The sequence below is a fragment of the Choristoneura fumiferana genome, chromosome Z, assembly GCF_025370935.1.
Source record: "Choristoneura fumiferana chromosome Z, NRCan_CFum_1, whole genome shotgun sequence".
Classification (NCBI taxonomy): domain Eukaryota; kingdom Metazoa; phylum Arthropoda; class Insecta; order Lepidoptera; family Tortricidae; genus Choristoneura; species Choristoneura fumiferana.
This window is the reverse complement of record NC_133472.1, coordinates 43860232-43886598: the sequence shown is the minus strand read 5'-3', so window position 1 is coordinate 43886598 and position 26367 is coordinate 43860232. Positions and strand designations below refer to the sequence as shown.

Sequence of the window (26367 nt, the reverse complement as noted above, 5' to 3'; positions counted from 1 at the left end):
TTGGGCATCTTGACAACAACTGTCAAGTCAGCCATCGGACATCGATGTCGGTCGTGTGTTTTTGTGACGATTTTAATCATAAATAGCTAACAAAATGCCGAAAAATATTACAACTGAAGTGCGTGAGATAATACTGAAAGTGAAAGAGTTTATGGACGAAGAGAAACGTATGCAAGTGCCGATTATTCCGCTAAGCAAAGTGTATGTGAGAGTTTCTGCCGCTACAGGTTAGTGTTGCCAATAATATATGGAAAATCCCTTAGTAAAGAAAATGATAATTTTAAGTATTACCGTGGTATAATATTTTGTTAATCCTGCCAATAAATGTCCTTGATTTCACATTATTTTAACTTGTGTTTTGTTTGGAGTGCCTATTTAAGTTTTTTTTTATTCGGTTTTTTTTTGGTTATGTATAGTGTTCACTGTTACACAATGTAAATATCAAAACCTTAATAGTTTGTCAACAAATACGTGGCCCAGTGGTATGAAGGAACTAGGGTTGTCCCAACAATCATCCATGACTTTTTTAGCATTTGACTACCATTATCATGTTGACACTATTCCTGACATCACCTTTGTGTTTTATAGAGTGAAGCACTATTCGCATCACGAGCTTAAGTCTATGAAGTTAGGCAACATCCTAGTAGCCTCGCAATGAACATTTTTAGGTGTTAACGAGAGGCGAAATAAAACCCATCTCGATACCGCTTGAGACTTACCTAACAGATGCCAACTTACGTGGTGCAAATTGTATTTGTAAATGTCTTACGTCATTATTACCTCCATCCATTATTTTCAGGTGTATCAGAACGCACAGTATTAAACATCGTCAAAGAGGCCCGATTAGTAGAACAAGGCCTCCTGGACCCTGAAACGTTAAAGAAATCGCCCAAAAAACGCGTCCGCACCAAAGGAAAGATTGAAGTGGACGAATATGACTTGCAAGTAATCCGTCGCAAGATACACGAGTTCTACGCATTCAAGAAAGAAGTGCCTACAATCAACAAACTGTTGCAAATACTCAAAGAAGAAATAAATTTCAAAGGTTCCCGAGAAACATTGCGCAAGATCTTACGCAAAAATGGTTTTCAATTCAGAAAGACGAAAAATAATAAAGAAAAAGAGCCTGTGCCGGAGCCCACGCCGCCTGTGCCTCCAATGGTGACACCTTACATACACACTATGTTCAGCCATAAAAATATTCAGTCATAAGTCTCCAATACTCCCTAAAAACTAGGTAAGCGCCCGTGCTCTGGCAACATTGATCTGACAGCGACCTTTCACAGTGCCACCCATTCATGCAATTAAACTTTGTCATTATATTTGCGACTGCATCACCATTTTGTGTGATAAATAACGAATGGAGACTGTATGAAATAGCCGAGCAACTGTTGAGATTATTATTTTCCTTTATTGAATGCCTTTAGCACGGCGTGATGTCGCGAATGACAACTATGTTGTGTTTTAGATATTGAAAGATGTCCGCCATTATTATCGAATGTTTGTTTAATAATCTTGTAAAAATGCGTCAATACTGGTACAAGTTATTCGTTAGAATTATGTAAGCTTATTTTCATGGCTGCTAAAATGTAAGGATGTCATCTGTATTAAACTTAGTTGTGGGTACAAAACTTACTCTTAATTCATTGTAGTCAACTTTGGGTGCGGTTAGAGTACAAGCTGTATTTGTCGATCCAGAACGAATGCTAATTGTGCAAGACCTGCCCCCTATACCACAAATTGTTACAAGTGCTACAATCCCACATAATTGTCACTTTTTTACATGACAAAGTAAACAATTTTGTAGATTTGTAGCATCTGTAATTTTTGTGGTATAGGTCTAATTTTTGAAACCTTTACACTACTTAACAGAAACTGTATGATGATTTCAATTATTACCTACATTGTTGTCATTTTACAAGTTTATTGTATAAAAAAATGTACAATTAGTAATCAGCAAAATTGTTAATTGTCATACAAAGTTAATTGATACACATACAGTAAATGATTTATGGTAGTTTGCAGTAATTAGTGTAATAACGGGCTCATATTTCTTAGCAGTGACTGGCTATGTTCAAAATATTGCTGACTTGACATATTTTTAATTAAATTTTCAGTTATTTCACACTTGCAATATAGCGAAACGCTATTTTTGATTACCGTGTGTGCTCACAATCAGTCACCATATCTTTCTACACTCATCCTATACCATTTACCGGAAAGAAGTGCTGAAAGTGATTCTAAGTGCTTTATACATTGCCTCAGAGGCCTTATGTCTGGTTCACATTATTCCAGTGAAACGGTTCCTGTAGCATGACACTGCGGTGCTCGATCAATCTAGTTTAACTTGTTTGGATTGTGACCCCGCAATGTATTGCTACTGGCATGATTTTACTGGAATAATGCGAATGAGGGTAGAAAGAGATGAGACGATGAATGCAATAGCGATCGTCAGCACATTAAAAATATCGGCATCGGATCCTGGAAAGTAGTCTCTTCCATGCATGCATGCTCTTGGCATAGGGTCAAACAACTTTTTAGTGTTATTCTGTCCATGTAACTCAAGAGAGATCAGTTACACACACACTTGCTTAGAAAAATGTTTGCTATGTATACTAAAGAGATGAGCCATGAAGAGATTGCCTTAACCTCCTGAGTTCTGACATTTTTTAACAGACTTAGCGTTTAATTTGCACCGACTTAAAGATGTACAGACACGCTGCGCAGACTAGAGTCTGTGCCGTGTGGACCCACCTTAACTATGTGTAGAGAAGCAGTGAAACACAGACGAGAGAGTTTTACATACATTTTAATACATATATCGGATAGTGTTTCAACAGTTTTGGATCTATCTGGGATTCTTAGGGGCTGTTTAACCATCCATTGATTAATGTTAATTGACATATAAATGTGATGCCGTCTCCGTCTTTTCGAACAAAACAAACAGAGACTGCATCACATTTATCCATCAGTTATAACTAATCAATGGGTGGTGAAGCAGCCTCTTAGTGTATGATAGCGTAGCGCGCACTACTGCTCACCGATATTTGAAAACATATTTCTTATATTTAAAAATGGAGAACAATATATAATACAATATAAAGTGACAACAATCTTAGTTGTTCCTTGTTTATGGTTTTATACATGGCAATGGCAGCCCCAATAATAAGAACCAACTGTTTAAATGGCCCTGTACCCATGGCCATAATTAAATTTAAAAAAAAGTATTATTCTTAAATTAATTACTTAAATTACTTTTCGTAGCAATAATGGGTTGCTCCTTATTGGTTGTTTGTAGAAATACTTTTGTACTGGTATTCATAATTTTTTATTGGTATGACAATTAAAAATAATGTAATGTACAGTTAGAAATAGATCTCTTAGGTAGTAGTTTTGTTGTATGTAGATGTATTAGAATGCAGGATAAACCAGGAGCCGAATTTGAAGGACTTGGGGCAACGAAGGAGTGGAGGGCCCTAAGGCGAAAAACAACGGGAAAGTTTCTGACCGGTCGTTTTTTAGATTTTTTTTAACGTCTATTGGGCAAGACCTCTCTTGTGGAAGCCCCAGAGCAGTAGCTCCGTATGACCCCCCCCCCCCTTACCCTAAATCTAGCCCTGTGGGAATACCTTTATCCGCGAAAAGACTGTAAATTTTATGTAACAAATTTAATATATGCGATGCCTTCTCTCTTCGTCTTGTCGGAATAAACAAAAACGGTATTACATTTATCTGTCACATAAAATTTATCAAAGAGTGGTGAAACAGGTTCTAAACATGGTATTGTTCTCTATGTGCGTAACACTTTTGGCTGCAGTGCACACGTTTCTAGTACTTTCTGGTTTGTCTTGTATTCTGAGTTATTGTAAATGTATTACCGCGCTGCGGACATTTTTGGACGCAGATAAATCCAAGCGCGTAACTAACAATCGTTGGCAGCTTTCCCAAACGGTTTTTGACATCCAGCATGGAAAAGTTTGGGGAAATTGATCAAATGCAAATACTTGAGTGATGGATATGAGCAGAAATCGTGTAACTATTACTAATAGAATAAAAAGATTTAACTGTGTTCGTGTGTTTGTATTTAGAGGATAATCTATGAAATTGTTCAACGCATATCAGGACTTAGCCTAGCAGAGAAACTGGAGTTTATACCTGAAAAAGAACTTGAATTTCTTCACCGCCAGAGTCATCCATTCGAGACAGCCAATGGAAGCCTCACGCCACGGTCATCTATACATTCTGTACATGGCCAACATTCAACTCTAAAATTAATCCTTCGGCAATGCAATTAAAAATCAAGGTCGTTTGTTTTGTGGCGGTGAAGAGGCTAAACAATTACTTCGCTTACCTACTCCCTCCCCCCTCGTTATAACTTCCAGTAGACCTACTATCGAAAACCGAAGTCCCTGTCGTTCGGTCTCTAACACTTAATACTATTTAATACGAGAGCGAGAGGGAAGATACGATATGAGAGTAGGTCTTTAGTTACTTCAGCTGTGGTGGATGGGTTCTCAAGCTAGATCGTGAGTTCAAATCCGGGGTCGCATCTTTGAGTTTTTCAAAACTCATGTGCAGAATTACAATTATAAGGAAGTCTGATTCACAGATAAGTTGGTCAGCCTGTACTATACCAATTCGCTCGCTATAGGTAGTTACACCAGAGTTGAGGTCATGCACAAAAGGACATGTCGCAGGATTCTGACATTTACTCGTTCATTTCACTCATTATCTGTTTGTGCAATCAGTTCTTGTTGTAGCTGTGTGTGCAATCAATCATTCACTTCAACTCTATTAAATCATTTTTAACCCTGACGCAAAAAAGAGGTGCTATAAGTTTGACCGCTAGGGTCTGCGTGTCTGTCTGTGGCACCATAGCTCTTAACGGGTGGACCGATTTGAAAGTCAAGTAGACATATTTTATCAAAATCAGTTTAGCCGTTTTTGAGCTTTGAAGTGACAAAGTCGGGGGTTTTCCAACTTTTGCTGGTTAGGTTCTAGTTTGGGAGACAAGGCAGGACAAGCGGTGTGATAATGACACCACCATGATGTAGGATTTCACAAAACTCCAATTTTTACTTTTATTCTCGTTTAATTTGATAACTTTACCCTTACATATCTTCATATCATTAAGATATACATTTACCAACATCGCCGTAAAGCTTCCATTGCGCATATTACAAATAAATATCACGGGACAATTCACACCAATGAGGGCTATCGTTTTTTGTCTCACTAGATGGCGCACTGTTGCGTTAGGTTTTTAAGTATGGCTTTCAAAGTCTGTTATTACGGGCGTAAAACAAAGTTTACATTAAAATCATATTTAATACACCTTAAAACCGTACCATGAAAATATCGAGCATGCCACAGTGTTGCATAGTCCCCGTTTTGTTCGGAAAAAAGGGAGGACAAAGGTTTCCGAAAGACAAAACTGTCTCAAAACGCAGACATTTATTTCCCGGAACACATATTTGCCATAATTAATTTCAGATAGATAAACCCGCGTAGCTCACCCAAAAACTATGTGATTTGACATTTCGAAGACCTCACGCTACACTAGCGACTCTAGTGGCGAATTCATACGCGATAACCCTCATTGACCTAGTCCCAAAGTAAGCTTATCAAAGCTTGTTTTATGGGTACTAAGCAACGGATAAATATAATTATATAGATAGATACATACTTCAATACATATTAAAAACCCGAGAACAAACATTCGTATTTTCCATACAAATATCTGCCCCGACACGGGAATCGAACCCGGGACCTCAAGCTTCGTAGTCAGGTTCTCTAACCACTAGGCCATCTGGTCGTCAAATGAAAATGAAGGGTCCACGGACTGTCACGCAACTTTTTGAGTTATATACCTATAGCGGTTTGAAATTTAGTCATCATCACGAACAATTACTATGGTAACCAAAAAAATATATTTTGTTTTCAGATATCCATATCTAATAAGATTAAGAATTATTTATTCGCAATTTGTAAAACTAAAATAAAAAAATTATAAAAGTTGTCAGGGAGTATTTCATTCAAAGGTACTTTGCAGACGCGTGAATCTTTAAGATCTTTTTTTAAGGAAACAGGTATCCTAACCCCTGCCGTCGCTTTATGTTTTTGAAACAATCATGTATGTAAGGAAGAACATATGTGATTTTCCCACTAACGTCGATAAGCCAAAGGCTACTAGAAACACACACAGGGAAGCTTAAAGTTCCATCTTACAGGCTGGCTAAAACCAAAAAGTCGTTTCTGGGAAATTGCATACGTCTTTATATTAAAATTCCAAAAAATATTACAAACGAAACGGATACAAAATTCAGATATATTGTCAAGAAGACATTAATATCAAAGGCGTATTATAAAGTTAATGATTATATCATGGACAGGGACATTTGGAAATACATAATTCCGATCCGCATTAGCGATCCCTTCAAATAGCGAACCTGTGTTATAAATAAATACTTGTGATATATAGATATTGGAGGGGCAGGACATACCTACCTACCTTGAACACCGGGATGCTACTTTCTCCAGCAATTGAGTTTCCCCGACACAGGAGTTTTAATAAACGGCGCAAAAAAGGTTCATCACCACTTCAGTGCACAGATTTTGGCTCAGGACGACTTCGTCCACAGTCCCATTTCGTCACCTTAAATCGTCCACAGTGCCATGTCGTCAGCCTACAATTCCTAAATCGTCACCTTCCTAACTCGTCTACTTTATGATATGGTCCATATCCCATTTCGACCACAGTATCAACTCGTCCACTTTCTTTTATAAACCACAGTACTACTTGGTCAGCAGTGCCAATTCGTCCACGTTTAGCAGACGTTGTCTCACAGATATAGTCAATTTAAGCGTTTAAATAGCAAAATATCCCGAGAATAATTTGCAAAAAAAGCCCCTTTTCAATAATAATTTATAGAGCATTTATATTAGTCTGGATAATGAACGATACAATAATATTGACGAGTTGGCAATGTGGTCTAAATTGGAATGTTGACGTGTTAGCACTGTAGGCGAAATAAGACTGTTGATGAGTTGGTACTGTGGCCCGCGTAAGAAAGCGGACAAGATAGGAAAGTGACGATGTAGGAATGTTGGCGAATCAGAACAGTAGACAAAATGGTGACAAAATGGGACTGTGGACGAAGTCATCCTGAGCCCAGATTTTAGAGGTTTTTGAGAGTTTTTTATAGTATTTTAAAATAAAAAAGAGTTTATTTTTCGCTTGTACAAAATTATAGCGACGTCTAGACGATGTTAATTTTCAAAATACTATAAAAAAAACTCCCATAAACCTCTAAAATCTGTGCAGTGAAGTGATGATGTACATTTTTGTGCCGTTTACAATAACTCCTGTGTCGTAGAAACAGAAACTCAATAAGGGCTATCGTTTTTTGTCTCACTAGATGGCGCACTGTTGCGTGAGGTTTTTAAGTATGGCTTTCAAAGTCTGTTATTACGGGCGTGAAAACCGTACCATAAAAATATCGAGCTGCCACAGTGTTGCATAGTCCCCGTTTTGTTCGGAAAAAAGGGAGGACAAAGGTTTCCGAAAGACAAAACTGTCTCAAAACACAGACATTCATTGCTCCGTAACGCATAATTGCCATAATTAATTTCAAGTAATGCAAAATGTTCACAAAATTATTCTAATTATAAATAAACCCGCGTAGCTCACCCAAAAACTATGAGATTTGACATTTCGGTGACCTCACGCTACACTAGCGCCTCTAGCGGCGAATTCATTCGCGATAGCCCCTCATTGCTGCAGCATCCCGGTGTTCAAGGCATGTGCTGCCCCCTTCAGATATCATATAATAATACTGTAAATCTGTTTAAAAAAAAACCTCGTTGAGTTTCTTTCCGGATTCATCTGAACAGAGGTTTTTCCGAACCGGTGGTAGATTTTTTTGACATTAATAAGTGCTTAGCCATAGCCTAAATTTAATAAAGATATTTTGACTTTGAGTATCGATAAAATATTTTGCTACATCACTTTCGTATAGATGCCCCGAGTTATCCAAGGTATGCACGTTAAGTAACAGTCACATATACTACAATATCCCGTGCAACTCAACATTTCATATAATTTATATTTAAGCTATAAAACAATATACGCGTGTGTGGGACGCTACCTGTACAGATACCCTGGCGGCGTCCTACCTACCAGCAACTACCAAATGTGCGGGGGCGGCGGCAGACGCCCGGGAACGCCTCAAGGTCACAAAATATAGCTGTCTCGGCGCCCAATATCATTTCTTTGCTTTCGGCGTCGAGACTCTAGGTCCTTGGGGTAAGGGTGCGCTGGAGCTACACAGGGAGCTCAGCAATAGGTTAAGGGAGGCAACAGGCAACCCTCGCGCCGGCAGCTTTCTTGCGCAAAGAATCTCAATCGCAGTTCAACGCGGGAATGCTGCCTGCGTGATGGGCACCATGCCAAGAGGCCCACCTCTCTTTTTTAATTAAAGTTTTAGTTTTAGTTATTTTAATTTAATAGTAGTTTTAGTCCTATGGATATTTTGTATTTTCTTAATAAATAATTTCAAACAGTCATATAAGCATGCAATCAACACTTCTAGTTATCATTAGCTCGATGCAGAACTTAAAATACAAAAGCGATTCCTTAGAATATAGGATAAACCAGATAACGTTTATTCTAAGGGCTAATCTTTTAAAGTGACTAGTTTTATAAATCTAAATTATCCAATGAAGTGAACGTGAAGGACATAATAGTACATTGTGTATTGGGCGGTAAATAGAGCCCGAATACATGGCTCTAATAAGTCGAAGTTCGTAATTCTAGTACCGCCCGTGTGACATACAATATTTTTTGTCACATCTGTGAGTAAATTGTATTTAAGTATGCATATTTAGAAGACAAAAACAAATATTTTTCCAAAAATTGTCAATAAGTACCCCAAAAACAAAAGCTTGTGTGATTTATACCATCTGACGCAGAATGTCTTAAGCTGCATGATATAAAACCCAAGTTTTTTTTTTAGTTACCGCCTTTTGTCTTAAGAAGACAGTAACTATATCTGCTAAATATACATAATGTTAAGTCAAAACTCCGATCTTGTCCATTTAAAACCTAAATGCTAACAAACTATGAATCTTGCAAAACATCAAATCATTATACTTTCTTTAATTTAGCATTCGAAAGAAGGTAAGCGATATTGGCGTCTTTTTATTGAAAAACACTTTTGAAATATAAGTCACAACAAACATGTAACAATGAGGGCTATCGTTTATGTGTTTCTAGATGGCGCCACTGTTGCGTGAGGTTTTTAAGTGTGGCTTTCAAAGTCTGTTATTACGGGCGTGAAAACAAAGTTTAGATTAAAATCACATTTAAAATATCGAGCAACCACAGTGTTTGGAAAAAAGGGGGAAAAAAAGTTTCCGAAGGACAAACCTGTCTCAAAACACAGACATTCATTGCCCCGTAACGCATATTTGCCATAATTAATTTCAAACAATGCAAAATGTTCACAAAATTATTCTAATTATAAATAAACCCGCGTAGCTCACCCAAAAACTATGAGATTTGGCATTTCGGAGACCTCACGCTACACTAGCGCCTCTAGCGGCGAATTCATACGCGATAGCCCTCATTAGCAAGGACGTATGATCATTTACATGCTTTTGGTATCATAAGTAATAGTTACTTTTTTTTTAAAAACGTTTTTCAATAAAAAGACTCGTCAAGATCGTTTACCCTTTTTCTAATGCTAAAAAAACGAAGCGTAAGTCATCTTGACAATTAAAATTAACCTTTGACTAATAAAAACTTATCTATGAATTACTTTAATTCCCAAATTGACGACCATCACATGACTATATATAAATTCAACAAACCAACAATATATATTGGGCAAAATACACAATTTATCTAACATACCCGATTATAATATACAACTCTTAAAATACAACTGGATTAATTACACAGAGCACCTGAAGCAAGCAAAAAAAACTAAATATACAGTATGTTATAAAATAAAGTGGTTGGGCTATTCTGACGTAGTAGCCTGGTGAATATTTTCAGGATTGTTCAAATCCATACTAATATTATAAATGCGAAAGTGTGTTTGTCCGTCTTTCACGCCGTAACGGAGCGACGGATCGACGTGATTTTCGGCATAGATAGTTTATGGGCCCGAGAGTGACATTGGCTAGTTTTTATCCCGGAAAAATGCACAGTTCCCCAGGGGACAGCGCGCGATAACCGAATACTAAAAGCTAGTATTACCATAAATTAGACGCGTATCAAGATGGCACGCAGTCGCTCATACAGATATGGGTCAATCAACTTTTTTTGCTTTTTTTGCGTTGTTGTTGTTGTTTTTGTTTTGTGTTGTTTTTTTGTTGTTTCTTAAAAAAACTGTTATAATATATGCTACTTATGTGCTTAGGAGCTCGCCCATAAAATAATGGGCTTGTAATTACGAGAAATTCGTACGTTCGATTAATTTTAACCACAAAAACATAGAAACTCGTGATTTTAAAGAGTTGTCTAGGGGACGTAACCATGGAAACCCTACCACATAGAAACTCATGATTTTAAAGAGTTGTCTAGGGGACGTAAACATGGAAACCCTACTAACATCAACCAAATAAGTGATCTATCAATTACTAAACAAGTTCCCATCAATGCATTTTCTAGTTGACAGACACGTCTATTGGCATTATTGTTTTATGACATGCAAACGATTATCATAGGGTCGTGGGTTCAAACTCCGGCTCGCACCTCTGAGTTTTTCCAAATTCATGTGCGGAATTACATTTGAAATTTACCACGAGCTTTGCGGTGAAGGAAAACATCGTGAGGAAACCTGCACTAACCTGCGAAGCAATTCAATGGGGCGTGTGAAGTTCCCAATCCGCACTGGGCCCGCGTGGGAACTATGGCCCAAGCCCTCTTGTTCTCAGAGGAGGCCTGTGCCCAGCAGTGGGACGTATATAGGCTGGGATGGAAACGATTATCAACTTTAGGGTGGTAGACCACATATTTGCCTGATGGTACAGGGAAAATTTGATCGAGCCATATAGTGCATAATGTATATCCGTCGGGAAAAGTCGGATCTACATCGGTATGCGACGACACCCGAAGTGTCAATCAATTATTGTATTACTTAAATGTCAAATGTCAAAACGGTTGTAAGATGGACACTGGAGCTAATTGAGAGAGTTCGTGTACAGTCGAGGTCAAAAATATTTTTACACTTTAGTAAATTGTCACTGTATACTTTCTGTCAATTTTATAGCAAAGTTCAAACACGAAGTGACAGGGACCAGTTAGTAAAGTAACTTTCGGAACTGATTACTAATGTGACGTTTTTCGCGCTGTCATCGTTCATCCACCATTACCTCTCATATTTCGTTTTCTAGATTTTTTTTACCGTACAACGGCAAAAACTACTAGACACTGGCAAAATTCTCCTCCGATGGACAAACCCATATTTTTTTAAAGAAACAACAACAACAACAACTTTCGGAACTGTTGCATGTTAGTTATTAAGTCATTAATTATCATGATAATTTTTATGTTACATTACAATTGTTTGTTATTTACTAAGCCGTGTATGTGTTGTGGAAATAAAGACAGTTCTGACTGTATCATACATATTCGCTATGGAGTCAAAATACCCCAACCACATGGTACACTAATGTATGTATCTAAGTAACCCGACCCTATGCACCACACTCTCTAGTATTTACTAAAGAATTTATAATTTTTGGTAACGGCCACATCACCTATAATTTACAAAGATTCCAACTTACATAATAGAATGTTTGATAAACCTACTAGCTTAAGATCCGGATTCTAAAGATCTTCACCCATCAATTTAATGGATCAAATTATTTCTTATCAAATTTACTATGTTAAAAATATTGCAAGTGGCAGGTATGAAGGCGAGTGGACTAGAAAAAAAATCCCGACCGAACTATAATTACTTATAATTAATTTACTAATATGATTAATTAATTTGCAGACCGCCCTATATCATCGTGTTTATTATTATTATTCGCGCTTATTTTGAGCCAAAAACAAATCGATTTTCATCGTATTTTGTACGGAATATTCCAAGTTTAGGTATATTTTATACCTTAGGCTGCTATTTACTCTTAAACTACTAATAATTCTCAAGATAACTTAACCGTTATAGTTTTCCTTGTAAGTTTGATATACTTACTACCATCCTGAATTTTTTCAAATTTTTCCACCCACCGGTTTAGATTTTAGAGGAGGGGGGGACACTCGATTTTAATGAAAATTTGCACTTTAAAGTTGAATAATTTGCAAACTAATCAATGAATCGAATAATCGTTTTAGCAACCCCCTAATGGTTTTAAGAGACCTATCCAACGCTATCCCACACTACAAGATTGGATGGGGAAAAAAAATCACCCCCACATTACGTCTATGAATTGAATGTACTATTTTGTTGGCATATATTAAAATTACAGCTTTCTAGCACTGATAGTCCCTGAGCAAAGCCGCGGACGGTCAGACAGACAGACAGACATGGCGAAACTATAAGGGCCATTTTGGCTACGGATCCCTACAAAAGAACGACGAAGTTTTCATTAACCGCTATTTTTGATGTGCGGTTTGTCCAGTTGCAAATAACAGTTTGTTTTGTTTATAATGTGTATAAAGCGGTGTATGTAGCTGAACATAAATTAATTACCTAATCATTGTTTAAGACATAATATATTTGTCCCACTAAGCAGATGGGTGAACATCATTTTTAATCGTATTCTTTATTATAAACACCTTTTGTTTCGCCTTACTTTAATCATAATGAACCGTAATAAAATGCTTTCTCATCTAGTTTATTAATACCTACAGATCCAGATTTTAATGGAATTTACCTTATTAGGCCTCTTCCCAACAGTTGAACAAGTAGCTGGACTATTTTTTTTATTATCAAGTGCCTTCCACTCGTATTAATTAACCGCATACTACCCTTCTTTCTTTCCGTTATAAAGACTCTGGAAGCAATCGCTTTGAAGCGACAAGGCTGTCTGTTAAACGTAAATCAAAAATAAAAAAATAATTTCGAAGTTAAAAATGACAAAGTTGTCAAACGGACCTCACGCATCCTGTCACAAAACCCTCATGGGCTTTGAACTCCTAACTTAAAGCGGATTTGAACCTGTAACATTTTTAATGCGTGACCCAGGAGACATTGCTATAGCAACGAGCTGCATCTAAAATAAGATTGGCCTAACTGCGTGCCAGCACGCCGAGTGCGTTGTTGGCGCTCAATGTAATGTAATTGGGGCTTTACGTGGTTACATTTTAACACAGTTCTTCCTCTTCTTCAGCCGGTTTCGCCGGTGCTTCGTATGACGCGTTGTCGGCTGCGTAAGACTGAGCGTTGCTGGTGTCGCTGGTGTCCATGGGGCGCTGAAAGCAAAGAAATATATGAACTCTGGGTTGTGCCCAAATGCTGGGCACAAGCGTCCTCTCTGGATCACAGCACAGTATGGATTTAGATGAGGAACAATAATTCATCCCCACTTACGTGTAATCTAAACAATACGGTATTGGTATTGGCCATTTTTTATTAATTTTATAAATTAGAGTTTTTCAATAGATAAACAATTTTAAGCTATCTTTACATGTAACAGAATTATATAGGTTAGAAAATGAAGATTAGACAGAAAAAGACAAACTTGTTCCATAAAGAAAAGTTTTTGGAAGAGACAGACAGTACGTTGAGCATTCAAAGTCAAAGTCAAAATATCTTTATTCAATTTAGGCTATAACAAGCACTTATGAATGTCAGAAAAAAAATCTACCACCGGTTCGGAAAAACCTCTGCTGAGAAGAATCCGGCAAGAAACTCAACATTAAGGGGCGTAAAGGTGAATTTCCACCGGCGAGGCGAGGCGAGACGAGAATTGAAATTTGTATGCGTTCTCGCGCTCCCGCCGCGGGCGCCGCCATACAAACTTAAATTCTCGTCTCGCCTCGCCTCGCCGGTGGAAAATCACCTTAAGAAGGGTATTACTAACGAGTCTATTAGTTTCGTTTAGAATTCGAACGGTCATACGGCCAGATTCTTCCAACATGCTAAAAAAATATTAACTAAAATTTGATACAAATTAAAAATATAAAAATAACGAAGTTTCATGAAGCGTAGACAAGTTTTGTGGCATAAAATTGGGTCGCAGCTAAGTTTCAAAGATATAAATAAAACGTTGGCTGACTTGAAACATCTTTAGTCTGAAATGAATGACGTACAGTCAACGTCATAAATAAGTGATCACTTTTGTACCTTGTCACTTTAACGTCATGTTTGAAAAGCCATACGAAATTGTGTGACGACTGAAAGCCTGTACCTTACAGAAATGATCACTTATTTATCACGTTGACTGTACCTACTAGCTTGTTTGCAAATTTTAAAACTAAACTTTTCCTCCCTGGGGAGGAAAAACTATACGTGAATCCGTTACCTCCCGCGGGAACGATTTAGGCCATTGTCCTTTAGTATACAGGCATGAAATAACATCATTGACGAGCAAGTGTGATGAGATGAAATAGTTATTTGTGTTATAGTTATTACGGCAAAGGCGGTACATTGAATCCAGAATGTAGCGAAGGATTCTGCAATAGAATCCTGAGCGTAGCGAGGGATTCTAAAGTAGAATCTTGAGCGTAATGAGTGAATCAAGTGTTAACGCCCAAGATTAAAGTAATTCTGCTCCCGAGTGACTCATACAACTTTTCACATCGAGTATGACGAAAATTTAAATAATACAATTCTAAATATAATTAAAGAGCAACAAGCATAGAAAATGGTGTGATTTTATGATTATTAACTTAAAAAATTTAATTTGTTTGTGTGTATGTTTGTCCGTCTTTCACGTCGAAACGGAGCGACGGATCGACGTGATTTTTGGCATAGAGATAGTTTATGGGCCAGAGAGTGACATAGGCTACTTTTTATCCCGAAAAATGCACAGTTGCCGAGGGAACAGCGCGCGATAACCGAACTCAACGCGGGCGAAGCCGCGGGCAAAAGCTAGTATATTTATAAATAAATAAATGGTTCATTTATTGAGCGAGAAAATAGTCAGCTAATCGTTTTCCCGCCCGTGGTGGGACTAGTGTCATATATCATCATTATGCACTACCAACCTCGTTATTAGCGGCATTAGGACTAACGTAGGAAGCCGCAGCGTTCTCTCGCACGCCGGCGCTCACGGTCGGCTCCATAGCTTCAGGCAAAGGCACCATCTAAGCACAAAGGCATTAAGAACAAATAACAAATTTGGAGTTGAAATAGAAAATACAAAAAGACTCCAAAAAACCAATCATAATTTGATTGCTTAGTAGCGACATCTCTTGTCTGGGTGAGCGGTTGGCTCCGAAAGAGTGTGACGTCTCTCGATGAGAGCGGAACATGGATGTCGCTAGTGCTGCTGCATAAGTAGCGTAGTAGAAATAAGCAACCTGAGATATGTATGCATAGGAAAAATTCGTGTCTAGATTCCTGTCCAGCGGTGGTGTAGGGGTTATAGCACGCAGCACGGATTGCTGAGGACCTGGGTTCGATTCCCAGCGCTGGTCTCTTTTTCTGGTTTTTCTGTGCATCCATGTCTCAGTTTGTATTTTCGATATGGTTTCACGGGATACCCGTAAAAGTAACAAATTTGGAGTTGAAATAAAAAATACAAAAAGACTCCAAAAAACCAATCACAAAGGCATTGTCTGAACATGGCCAAATACATCATCAGGGGTCGGACAAAAAGTGCGGATGACGTAAAAATGACGTAACCTTGCACACAAGATGATGTTTTTATTTAAACTGCCGTGTGACATGTAGTAACAAAGTAGCATTAATGAAGTAACAAAATAATCGTAAATAAATCAATGGAATTCAGTGAATAAAATAAATTTCATATCGTTTAATAAAGAGGTTGATAAATGATAAGTGATAATTGTTTATGAAAATCAAAAATACTATTTGAAATCATCCTATAAGTGGTTTGACGTCACCGGCACTTTTTGTCCGACCCCTGGACATCATCTAAATACACAAAGGCATTACCTTAAAATGCCCAAAGACACATCTCGATACACCGTGTCTTATATCCGTTGACTTCGAGAAACAGCTCGGTGCATTAATGAAAGCTACTTGGTAATGAGGGCTATCGTTTTTTCACTCACTAGATGGCGCACTGTTGCGTGAGGTTTTTAAGTGTGGCTTTCAAAGTCTGTTATTACGGGCGTGAAAACAATGTTTAGATTAAAACCATATTTAATACGCCTTAAAACCGTACCATAAAAATATCGAGCATGCCACAGTGTTGCATAGTCCCCGTTTTGTTCGGAAAAAAGGGAGGACAAAGGTTTCCGAAAGACAAAACTGTCTCAAAACACAGACATTCATTGCCCCGGAACGCATATTTGCCATAATTAATTTCAGATATTGCAAAATATTCACAAAATTATTCTAATTATAAATAAACCCGCGTAGCTCACCCAAAAACTATGAGATTTGACATTTCGGAGACCTCACGCTACACTAGCGCCTCTAGCGGCGAATTCATACGCGATAGCCCTCATTAAGTTTTAGGCGAAACAGTAATAAATATTGAGTTTCGAGGTCCAATTGTAAAATGTACAAACTTGACGAGATTCACCCAGCATTTACAGTTTTAACCATCTTTTGCCAAATATGTTTGAACCAAAACACTAGTGAAAAATGTGAATATCACGTCATTAATTAAGGATCTTGTGAACTTTTTTAAAGCGCTTGATTATTTATATCTCAAACAGTGTCTAAGATAAATTAACTTCATTTGTCCTGTAGAATATAAACCCTTAAAGTAAACGGAATACAGAAATAACACGGTGTATATATGAACACAGCGAAAAGCACACATGTCTAGTTCTTACCTGAGCTAACCTAGAATACTCGACGTCCATGCTTCTTATGAAAGGCGACATGAGCGCCCTCTTGGCGGACTCGCGGTCTTCGTCGTCGTAAGCCGCCAGAAGCTGCTCTATGGTTTGCATCTCAGCCACATCACAATTGTTGCCCCATTCCTGAAATAACATACACACAATTAGTAATTTTAATACTCTAAGAACTGTTCCTGTGGTTATCAAATAATACACATTAAATGCCCATAGAAGTATTTAATAGGAGTAAATTTATATATTTAATATGAGTGAGTCTCACGGTAGTTTCGTGTTTACTTTTCTTTGTAAGCTGGTCACCATCTGCCACATTATCAAATATAACCCCTACCTGTTCACACCTATCCTAGCCTCATCATATCTACCCCGCCTCATCACACCTAACCCCCGCCTGGCCACACCTAACCCCCGCCTGGCCACACCTAACCCCCGCCTGGCCACACCTAACCCCCGCCTGATCACACCTAACCCCCGCCCGGCCACACCTAACCCTTCCACGTCACCTTATAGGCCTTCTCAGCGGCCACAGCATCTCCTCTTGCCAGCTGCACCAGCACGACGGCGACAGAAGCGACCGATGTCCCCTGCATTGCCGCATGGTGTCTACAGCCTCAATCCAAACCATTCAATCACATTTAACCACCTCCCGGTCGCCAGATCAAACTTAACCTCCGCCTGGTCACACCAGACCTCTTTATCACGCTTATCCCTACCTGATCACACCTATACCCCACCTGATCACACCTAAACCCCACCTGATCACACCTAACCCCCGCCTGATCACACCTAACCCTTCCACGTCACCTTATAGGCCTTCTCAGCGGCCACAGCATCTCCTCTTGCCAGCTGCACCAGCACGACGGCGACAGTCAAGCGACCGATGGCACCCATGTTGCCACTCTCCTGATGGAAACCTATCTCGCGGCGCAAACTGTCCACGGCCTGGTCGTACCTTGAAAAAAAGATTTAATAAGCTTTTATATAAATAAAAATATTTTTGCTAACTGCACGTTATTGAAACTTAGACAAACACTGTAAAATGGGATATGAGATTCGATATCAGAATGGACACGAGATTGGATATCAGAATTGACATGAGATTAGTTATCAGAATTCACATGAGATTGGATATCAAAGCAGAATTGACATAAGACTGGATATCAGAATGAAAATGAGTCTCTTCAAAGATCTATCAAAGAGACTCAGAGATACCACAGGAGACCGAAGAGCTGGCAGTTTCCTCGCTCAACGCATCAGTCTTGCGATCCAGCGGGGAAATGCTGCCAGCATCTTTGGTACCATGCCGCAGGGTCCATTTTTAGATTTATTATAGTTTTAGCTTATTTAATTATATTGTACCTAATATAGCGTTTTTATGTTTATGTAATATATAATTAAAAAATTTAAATAAAAAAAGAACATCAGACAGAACGGTCATGTGATTGGATATCAGAATTGACATGAGATTAGATATCAGAATTGACATGAGCCTGGACATCAGAATGAAGATGAGATTGGATATCAGAATAGACTTGAGATCGGGTATGACATTAAACTTACCATTGCAGTTTGACCAGAATTCTGGACGCTTTGCTTACGTATTCCGCTCCTTGATGCTGGCTGCTTTCACCCTGGAAAAGAAATACAACTTAAGTTCGCTAATATCATAGAGAAAACCTTTACCATGTGTAAAAAAACCGGCCAAGCGCGAGTCGGACCCGCGCACGAAGGGTTCCGTACCATTATCTACGCAACATAAGAAATTAGCAAAAAAACGGCAAAAAATCCCCCTTAAGTAAATATTTATTGTATTCTGTTTTTAGCATTTATTGTTATAACGGCAACAGAAACAACAATTTCAACTATAGCTATTCTATCACCGTTCATGAGATACAGCCTAGTGACAGACAGACAGACAGTGGAGTCTTAGTAATAGGGTCCAATTTTTACCATTTCAGTAAGGGACCTTAAAAATGGTACAAATCATTCGTGCCAACTTTTGTGGATCAACTTTTATTAAGTGAAACAAGAGCAGCTACTTACGGAGGAGACTTCAGCCGCCTGCGCAAACAGCTTGTACGCGTGCTCCGGCGATTGTTCCTCGATGATCTTAGCGGCTTTGTCGAGTACCGCCGCTGCGGAATCTCCTGAGCCTTGTTGCTGGTAGAGACTGGCTGCCTCCGTTGCCAGATTATAAATCTATACGTTATAATATAAACGCTTCTTAATATTCGGTACACATAAAAATCCTACACGTCCCACAAAAGGCCAAAATTTAGCCTAATTTTCACTTTTTACAAGCTTACTTTTGACGACCAGATGGCCTAGTGGTTAGAGAACCTGACTACGAAGCTTGAGGTCCCGGGTTCGATTCCCGTGTCGGGGCAGATACTTGTATGAAAAATACGAATGTTTGTTCTCGGGTCTTGGGTGTTTACTATGTATTTAAGTATGTATCTATCTATATATTTACATTTATTTATCCGTTGCTTAGTACCCATAACACAAGCTTTGCTAAGCTTACTTTGGGACTAGGTCAATTGGTGTGAATTGTCCCGTGATATTTATTTATTATTATTATTACTTACTTACTTACTTTTCTATAGCTTGCTCTGTTTGTTTATTAATATTCGTTTGGGTCAAACCTTGGACTTTTGACCATCTTATAGTGGTCCGATTGACTTGAAATTCGGCATACTTATGTAAACGTGACAACGCAATCTGGTAATGATACCTTGGTGGTCCTGCCACGAGCGTCGCCGCAGGAAGGAACTCTTCAACGGTTAATGGCGTCGACTTGAATTTTAGTACGGATTTGCAGGAAGTACAGTCAACAAAAAGTACGGTCAGCCAAAAAATAGGCTTGTATTAAATCGAGACTTGGCACGTTTTACTAGCATGTTTTATTGGGATCATATTATTAGTAAAGATGTCTATTTGAATATTGTTTTATTTATTTTATAAATCAAAGCTTGTCAATGTTTGACATTCAAAATTAGACAGAGAAAGACAAACCAGCGTGTGACGTCATAGTCGCGCTCAAGTAGCGCCATATAAAGGGTGTTTGGTAGACCGGTGCAGGGGTTTTAAGCGATAATAGTTAAGGTCATTCTGAACATTTTTTTCCACATTTACTAATATGCTAAGAGCGTTTTCATGCACATTATCCGATCCGATATCGGTATCGGACGACGATACGATATCGGGGCAAGTAAAATGTATGAAATATGTACCTGTCTTTCACATTGTCCGGCCCGATACCGGATATCGGAGCCGAAACCGATATGTACGCGGCACCATCAGACGCCCGTGGGCTGTCGGACGATAATGTTTGTATGTGTGCTATGCGTGTATCTAAATTGTCTCTGTGTGCGCAGAGCCCGACGCGTGGCGGCCATTATGAGCCGGCCGTATCGGAACGATTTTGTTTCTAACTCTACCGTGTCTATACACATTTGAAGTAGCTGTGTTTGTAAAAAAACACCCGGAACTATTTAAGAGGGCTTCATACTTATTTCCAAGAAGTACGAGAAACAAAGACAGGCTCGTGTTAGATATAGTTCCAAACAGTGCTCTTTTTAGGAAAAATAGTTACCACATGTGCATCAGAATTTTTAATGCAATCCCAGACGACTTCAAAGTTTTTCCTTTAAATTTACTTAAAAGTAAACTTTATAGATGGCTCAAAGAAACAATGTTTTACTCAACAGATGCCCTCTTTAACACAAACACATAATTATGCTACTTTATGTGTTCTGCTTACTATATGATGCCTGTGTTTAATTAATCTAATTAGTATAGTTTTAAGATAACTTTGCATGCTATTATGTAGCAAAATATGTTTTTGTACTGGAAATGTTAATTTATCACCTATTGTACCATATTTTATGCGAATAAAGACATTTGAATTTTGAATTTGAATTTGTCGGAAATATGTGAAAACAGCACACGGTGTCGGCTATCGGGTCCGGGTGTTGCCCATCGTCGTCCGATACCGATATCGGATCGCATAATGTGAAAACGCTCTAAACTCCAATTCAATAGAATCTGACAATCCTGTAGACACTTCCAGCCTACTAATATAAACACCGGGCTGCCTAAGGCTTTGTGATGTGACTATTATTCTTTTTTGATTCCTTTTAGATGATAATTGCAACAACAGGGACATATATAATCAAGTGTGCCCACGATAGGGTGTCTTAAATATGTAGAAAATTGACAGATTCTATTGAATTGTACTTTAAGTCTCACGGTTTTTGAGATTGTCCAATTAGACCTGTACCAACCTGTACCGATGAAATCAAAATAAACCCCTATTACTTATGAAAAAAAATCGTACCTCCTCAGGCGAGGCCGTCTCCTTGGAGACAAGTATGGCGTTCTCTAACGCCTTACCGGCGTGGAAGAAAGCTTTGTGCTTGTTGTACATCTCCGAGGCTTTCAGGTGACACTCTTTGGAGTTCTTCAGGTCGCGCGCGATCCGATAACATTGTGCTGAAACAGAATTCATCATCCATCATCATTCCAGCCTGTAGCTACAAAACAGATAGGTACAGAAGTCAATCTCATGTATGTACTTCACTTTTCATACCTACGCTCGGCGGTCGCTCTAAGGTTGTCAACTATGGCTTATGCACCAAAAAACTATTGTGGTAGTAGCACTCTTATCTAGTTGTTTGATTTATTGTTGAGAATGAAATAATAACTGAAATATTATAATGTTAATTATTTTTATGTGACTGGATAGCAAACGAGCATGTGGGTCTCCTGATGGTAAGAGATCACCACCGCCCATAGACACCAGTAACACCAGCGGGATTGCAGATGCGTTGCCAACCTAGAGGCCTAAGATGGGATACCTCAAGTGCCAGTAATTTCACCGGCTGTCTTACTCTCCACGCCGAAACAACAGTGCAAGCACTGCTGCTTCACGGCAGGATTAGCGAGCAAGATGGTGGTAGCAATCCGGGCGGACCTTGCACAAGCTCCTACCACCATAATGTTAATGTCATTGTTATGTTACAAATTTGTCACAGAAAATATCTTTCGACGATTTCGACATTGGCGAAATCAAATGCACGATTACGATTATTATATTTTAAACTGTAATAAATTCGCATTCTCCATTATTGCACAAAAAAGTTCACAGACGCGTGGCTCAAGCGGATGGCACTCGCGCTCGCACTGGTCCCAACCGGTCCGAGATATCGTGTCCGTGAGCAGTGTCTATGTGTGCGTCGCTCGGCGCACTTTGTATGTAGATTGAATTCTGTACCTATCTGTTTTGTGCTGTAGCTGCCGGAACCCTGGCTGCTGAAGTGGAGGGTTCTCTGGCGCTGCTTGAGTAGAACTTCGATAACGATTTGACTGTAAGTACTTATATTTCGGAAGTAACGGTTTACAGAAGAGTGCCAAAAATGTGTCGCTTTCGAAGGTTACACAGCTTTGTATTATCCGTCCGAGTACACGCGAAGCTGTGATTGGTCTAAACTTTAACGTCATGCCCTCTGTGGTGTGTGTATGTGTGTGTGTTTTTACTTCTTCACGCTAAAACGGCAGGACGCATTTAGATGAAATTTGGCACGTAGATAGCTGGACGTCTGGAATAACATATAGGCTACTTTTTATCTCGACATTCCCACGGGATAGGGATAAAACCTTCACAATGCTACCGCTGGATTTAGAGTCTTGAAATTTTGGACAGTTGTTCTTAGCACAATGAAGACCATGATATAAATTTTGGGAATTCCCAGGGGAATTTTGTTAAATCCCGGAATTTCAATTGTAACTACCCGATCGAATAGTCGTGCAAAGCTGCGGTAATCTCTAGTAATATAATAATATTCATTGATACCTAATGAAACCTCTTTCAACTTTACGCACTGATGTTTATCAACACCATACTCTTGAGGCAAGTGACTTGACTGTACAAATTGATATATACAACTTATTTGACCAACCTGCTTGACTGTACTCGTCGGCTGCTGAATCGTAGTCCGGCTTCCATCGTAGAAAAGATGTCTTCAAGCTAACAAGAAAAAATATTTTTATTTTTATTATTCGCATAAAATAATCACAGTTGCAAAAATACTATGTTTATAATCTAATAGCTTTAAATGAGAAATTATTTTTGGTCGCCCAGGTACTAGTAATAAATTGCAATAGTAATGATAAAATGCTTTTTTATTTTCTCTTAGTTGCATTTAAAAGTTGAAGATCATTTATGCACGTGGCATATACTTGGTTTGGATAGGTATTTAACTGAATGTAAACAAAACAACGGCAAATGGTATCTTAAATAATTAATATTCCCTCATTATCATTAAACTATCTAAACATTTCTTTTATTTGGGGGGTTGCAACCAAGGTAGCCTGCATGCTACGACACTGTTTATGATCAAGTGTGATGAAAAATTATTTTGTTGCTACTGTGAAACTGCTGATGTGCTGCAGAATCAACCGCAACCCTGTCATCGTAACTGACATTGGCCCAAGCCTTAAGACCGCCATCAAGGGGAATAACTGTAAATAGGTGACACACAGATATTAAATGCCCGGGCAGTCGCGCGAGCAGAGCGGTGGCGCGTAGTGTGCGTGTTGCGGCAGCCGCCGAGTCGCGTGCTCCTGTGAGGAAGGGCTACGAAATAGCCCGAAACATGTCGAGCTAAACTCGGTTTAAGACGTGAGTTATCCGTTACAATATCATTTAATATGAGTAAGTCTCACAGTAGTTTCATGTTCAAAAAGACACACAGATACTTTCACTCAATCATTCAATCCTTTCATGCCAGCCCTTATCAATCAACCTGTACTTCAGCGTTCATTTTGTTTGGATATTGATTGGAGATACTAGATTTTTTCAAATTGGTGACAAAATCTATGTTTATACTTCGTTTTTTTGAGCATTAGAAATTAGGTAAGCGATCTTGATGTCTTTTTATTGAAAAGCACTTTTGAAAAATAAGTCACATCAAATATGTAACAATTAGCAAGGATATACTGATCATTTACATGCTTTTGGTAGCATAAGTAATAGTAATTGTTTTTTTTTAAAACATCTTTCAATAAAAAGACTTCAAGATTGTTTACCCTATTCCTTATGCTAAAAAAAACGTAGTATAAGATATATGCTATGTTCGCTGTGCAGAGCCTTTAAATTAAAGTGATTCTAGAATCTAAGCAATGCAATAAAAATAAAATTAACTCAAAAATGTCATTGCATAGCCATAATACATCTGACGAAAATCTGTTGCCTAAATAGCTTAAGCCGAGGCTGGCCAATAGATTGTATAGATGAGCAAATTTTTTGAACTATGATGCGGCATCGGGCCACAACTTTTAGTTACTATTAAAATTATACCCGATCAGCATATTGGCGTGCAAATACAAATTGCTTGGTAGCCCCGGGGCATTTATGACATCTATGTACCTTACAGCACTAGACTGCCTGTTTGGAACAAAAGGCGTAACGCATCAATCATCAATATTAATTTGACACAACCCCTGCCATAGACATTAACAAACTATAGTGAAAGGTTCACAAATCCGCGCTGCAAACAAATTCATAGATGTCGATGCCTCAGGGGCCTGAGCCTTGGCTTAAACCTAATTACCAAAACAATGAAATTAAAAATACGCATGGCAGCAGATCGTTACAGATCGCAAAAGCGAGAATAAAAATGTTACAAACAACAAATGCATTCAACAAAAAAATGCAGCTACTGAAAAACTGGGCGCTACAATTCAATATTAAACTAAGTAGATTTTTTCTGCAAGGATAAAAAAAGCCAATTTTGTAACTTACACAGGCATTTTATTCCAAAATATTTGCTTTTTACTAAACTTACTATTTTTCTGCAGCTTTACAATGCTCTTGGGCTTCTTGCACCTTCGCGGCCATGATGTAGTATGGTTTTTATTTTAATGATATAATAAGCACTTAAAACTTAAAGAAAGAATTCTGAGTATTTAGGGAAATACGTATAATTTTACCGTAAAAATCAATACATTCTTGCTGTCAGATCAGAATGCAGTGTCAGTATTTTTTTTAACACATATTGCGAACGTTACGTTTGACGCAGATCAACATAGTGCTAGTTTTTTTTTTACTTGTACTATTTATTTATTTATTATCTATTCTGTGGCTAGTTTTACTTTATTTTATTCATTTCAATGAACAAAAAATATCTTCGCTTTTTGGAGTTGTTAAAATAAATAAAACTTATTGAACTTTTAGGGTTCTACAATAGGTATAGTGAAAAATCTAAATAAGAAAACCTGTAACTCAAACAGGAGGTTAAAAATTGTCTGAATGGCTTTTAGAAAAGTTATATTTGGTACGGCCGTGTCTTTGTTTTGCTAAACTTGGCAGGGGCACTGCTGTGCCCCCCACAGGCTTGAAATACTTAGTTTGTGGTGCCCCCAGATTCCACTTTACATTTTTTTAACTGGCTTCTAATCTACTTATGTTTAGTCTATATTTTGTAATTTTTAATAATTATCTTTATTTTTACCTCTGGAATGGACCGATTTCAAGATTTTTGAAATCTAATTAAAATTTTAGATTTACCATTTCAGATAAAGTAAGGATAAGTGCAACATCTCTTACCACCAACTAAGAGCATTATTATCCGATCCGATATCGGGGCAAGTAAAATGTATGAAATATGTACCTCTTTCAGATTATCCGATCCGATATCGGATCATATTTCATACAGTTTACTTGCCCCAATATCGTATCGGCGTCCGATACCGAGATCGGAACGGATAATCTGAAAACGCTCTAATGCCTCCCTGGTTACCTTGCAAAACCACAGTGTAAAACAGTTCGCCGAGAATGGGCCCGGCCACATGTCCAACGCCTACCTGGTTACCTTGCAAAACCACAGTGTAAAACAGTTCGCCGAGAATGGGCCCGGCCACATGTCCAACGCCTACCTGGTTACCTTGCAAAACCACAGTGTAAAACAGTTCGCTGAGACACCGCATGTCCACGTTGCGGCGTCGTCAAAGTAAAACGGCGCGGCGCCCGACGCGTCACTGTTTGCTTGTATCTTTTGTTCGTGATTTTTAGTTTTTATTTTAATTTTAAAACATAGAACTAAAATAATTTCCTTGCTCACCCGCGACCTTACGATTGCTAAGCTTATGCAAAATATGCGTGTTCAAGCAGTTCCTCCACCTCCACACTGTAAGAACACACACAAATCACACAAGCCCATCTATCACCACCACCACACTACACTGACGCGTTTCGAACTCAACCAGAGCTCATCTTCAGAGTGACACAACCATACACCATGCTACCAGTTGTTAGACTAACGAACCAACCACCGTTTTAATTTGTCACTGTTACTCCCCAAGTACCCACATATATTTTATGAAGCAAAACAAAACTACCCACAAATTATTATTAT

The 26367-nt window shown here is 38.4% G+C and overlaps 2 protein-coding genes across 2 annotated transcripts; one reads left to right on the top strand and one right to left on the bottom strand.

The window, feature by feature from the left end:
• The first annotated feature begins 16 nt into the window (after positions 1 to 16).
• Positions 17 to 4069, top strand: LOC141437994 (uncharacterized). The gene is made up of 2 exons (XM_074101611.1): positions 17 to 227; positions 800 to 4069. Exons 1-2 carry the CDS (start codon positions 95 to 97, stop codon positions 1210 to 1212), a joined length of 546 nt encoding a protein of 181 aa, XP_073957712.1. The 5' UTR covers positions 17 to 94; the 3' UTR covers positions 1213 to 4069.
• On the bottom strand, positions 1126 to 24978 carry LOC141437937 (gamma-soluble NSF attachment protein-like). Its single transcript, XM_074101540.1, has 9 exons — positions 24799 to 24978; positions 22912 to 22979; positions 21291 to 21445; positions 18995 to 19150; positions 18512 to 18582; positions 17756 to 17903; positions 16928 to 17077; positions 15164 to 15262; positions 1126 to 13426 (listed from the first exon to the last, which is right to left on the bottom strand). Exons 1-9 carry the CDS (start codon positions 24849 to 24851, stop codon positions 13319 to 13321), a joined length of 1008 nt encoding a protein of 335 aa, XP_073957641.1. The 5' UTR covers positions 24852 to 24978; the 3' UTR covers positions 1126 to 13318.
• Between the last annotated feature and the right edge of the window lie 1389 nt (positions 24979 to 26367).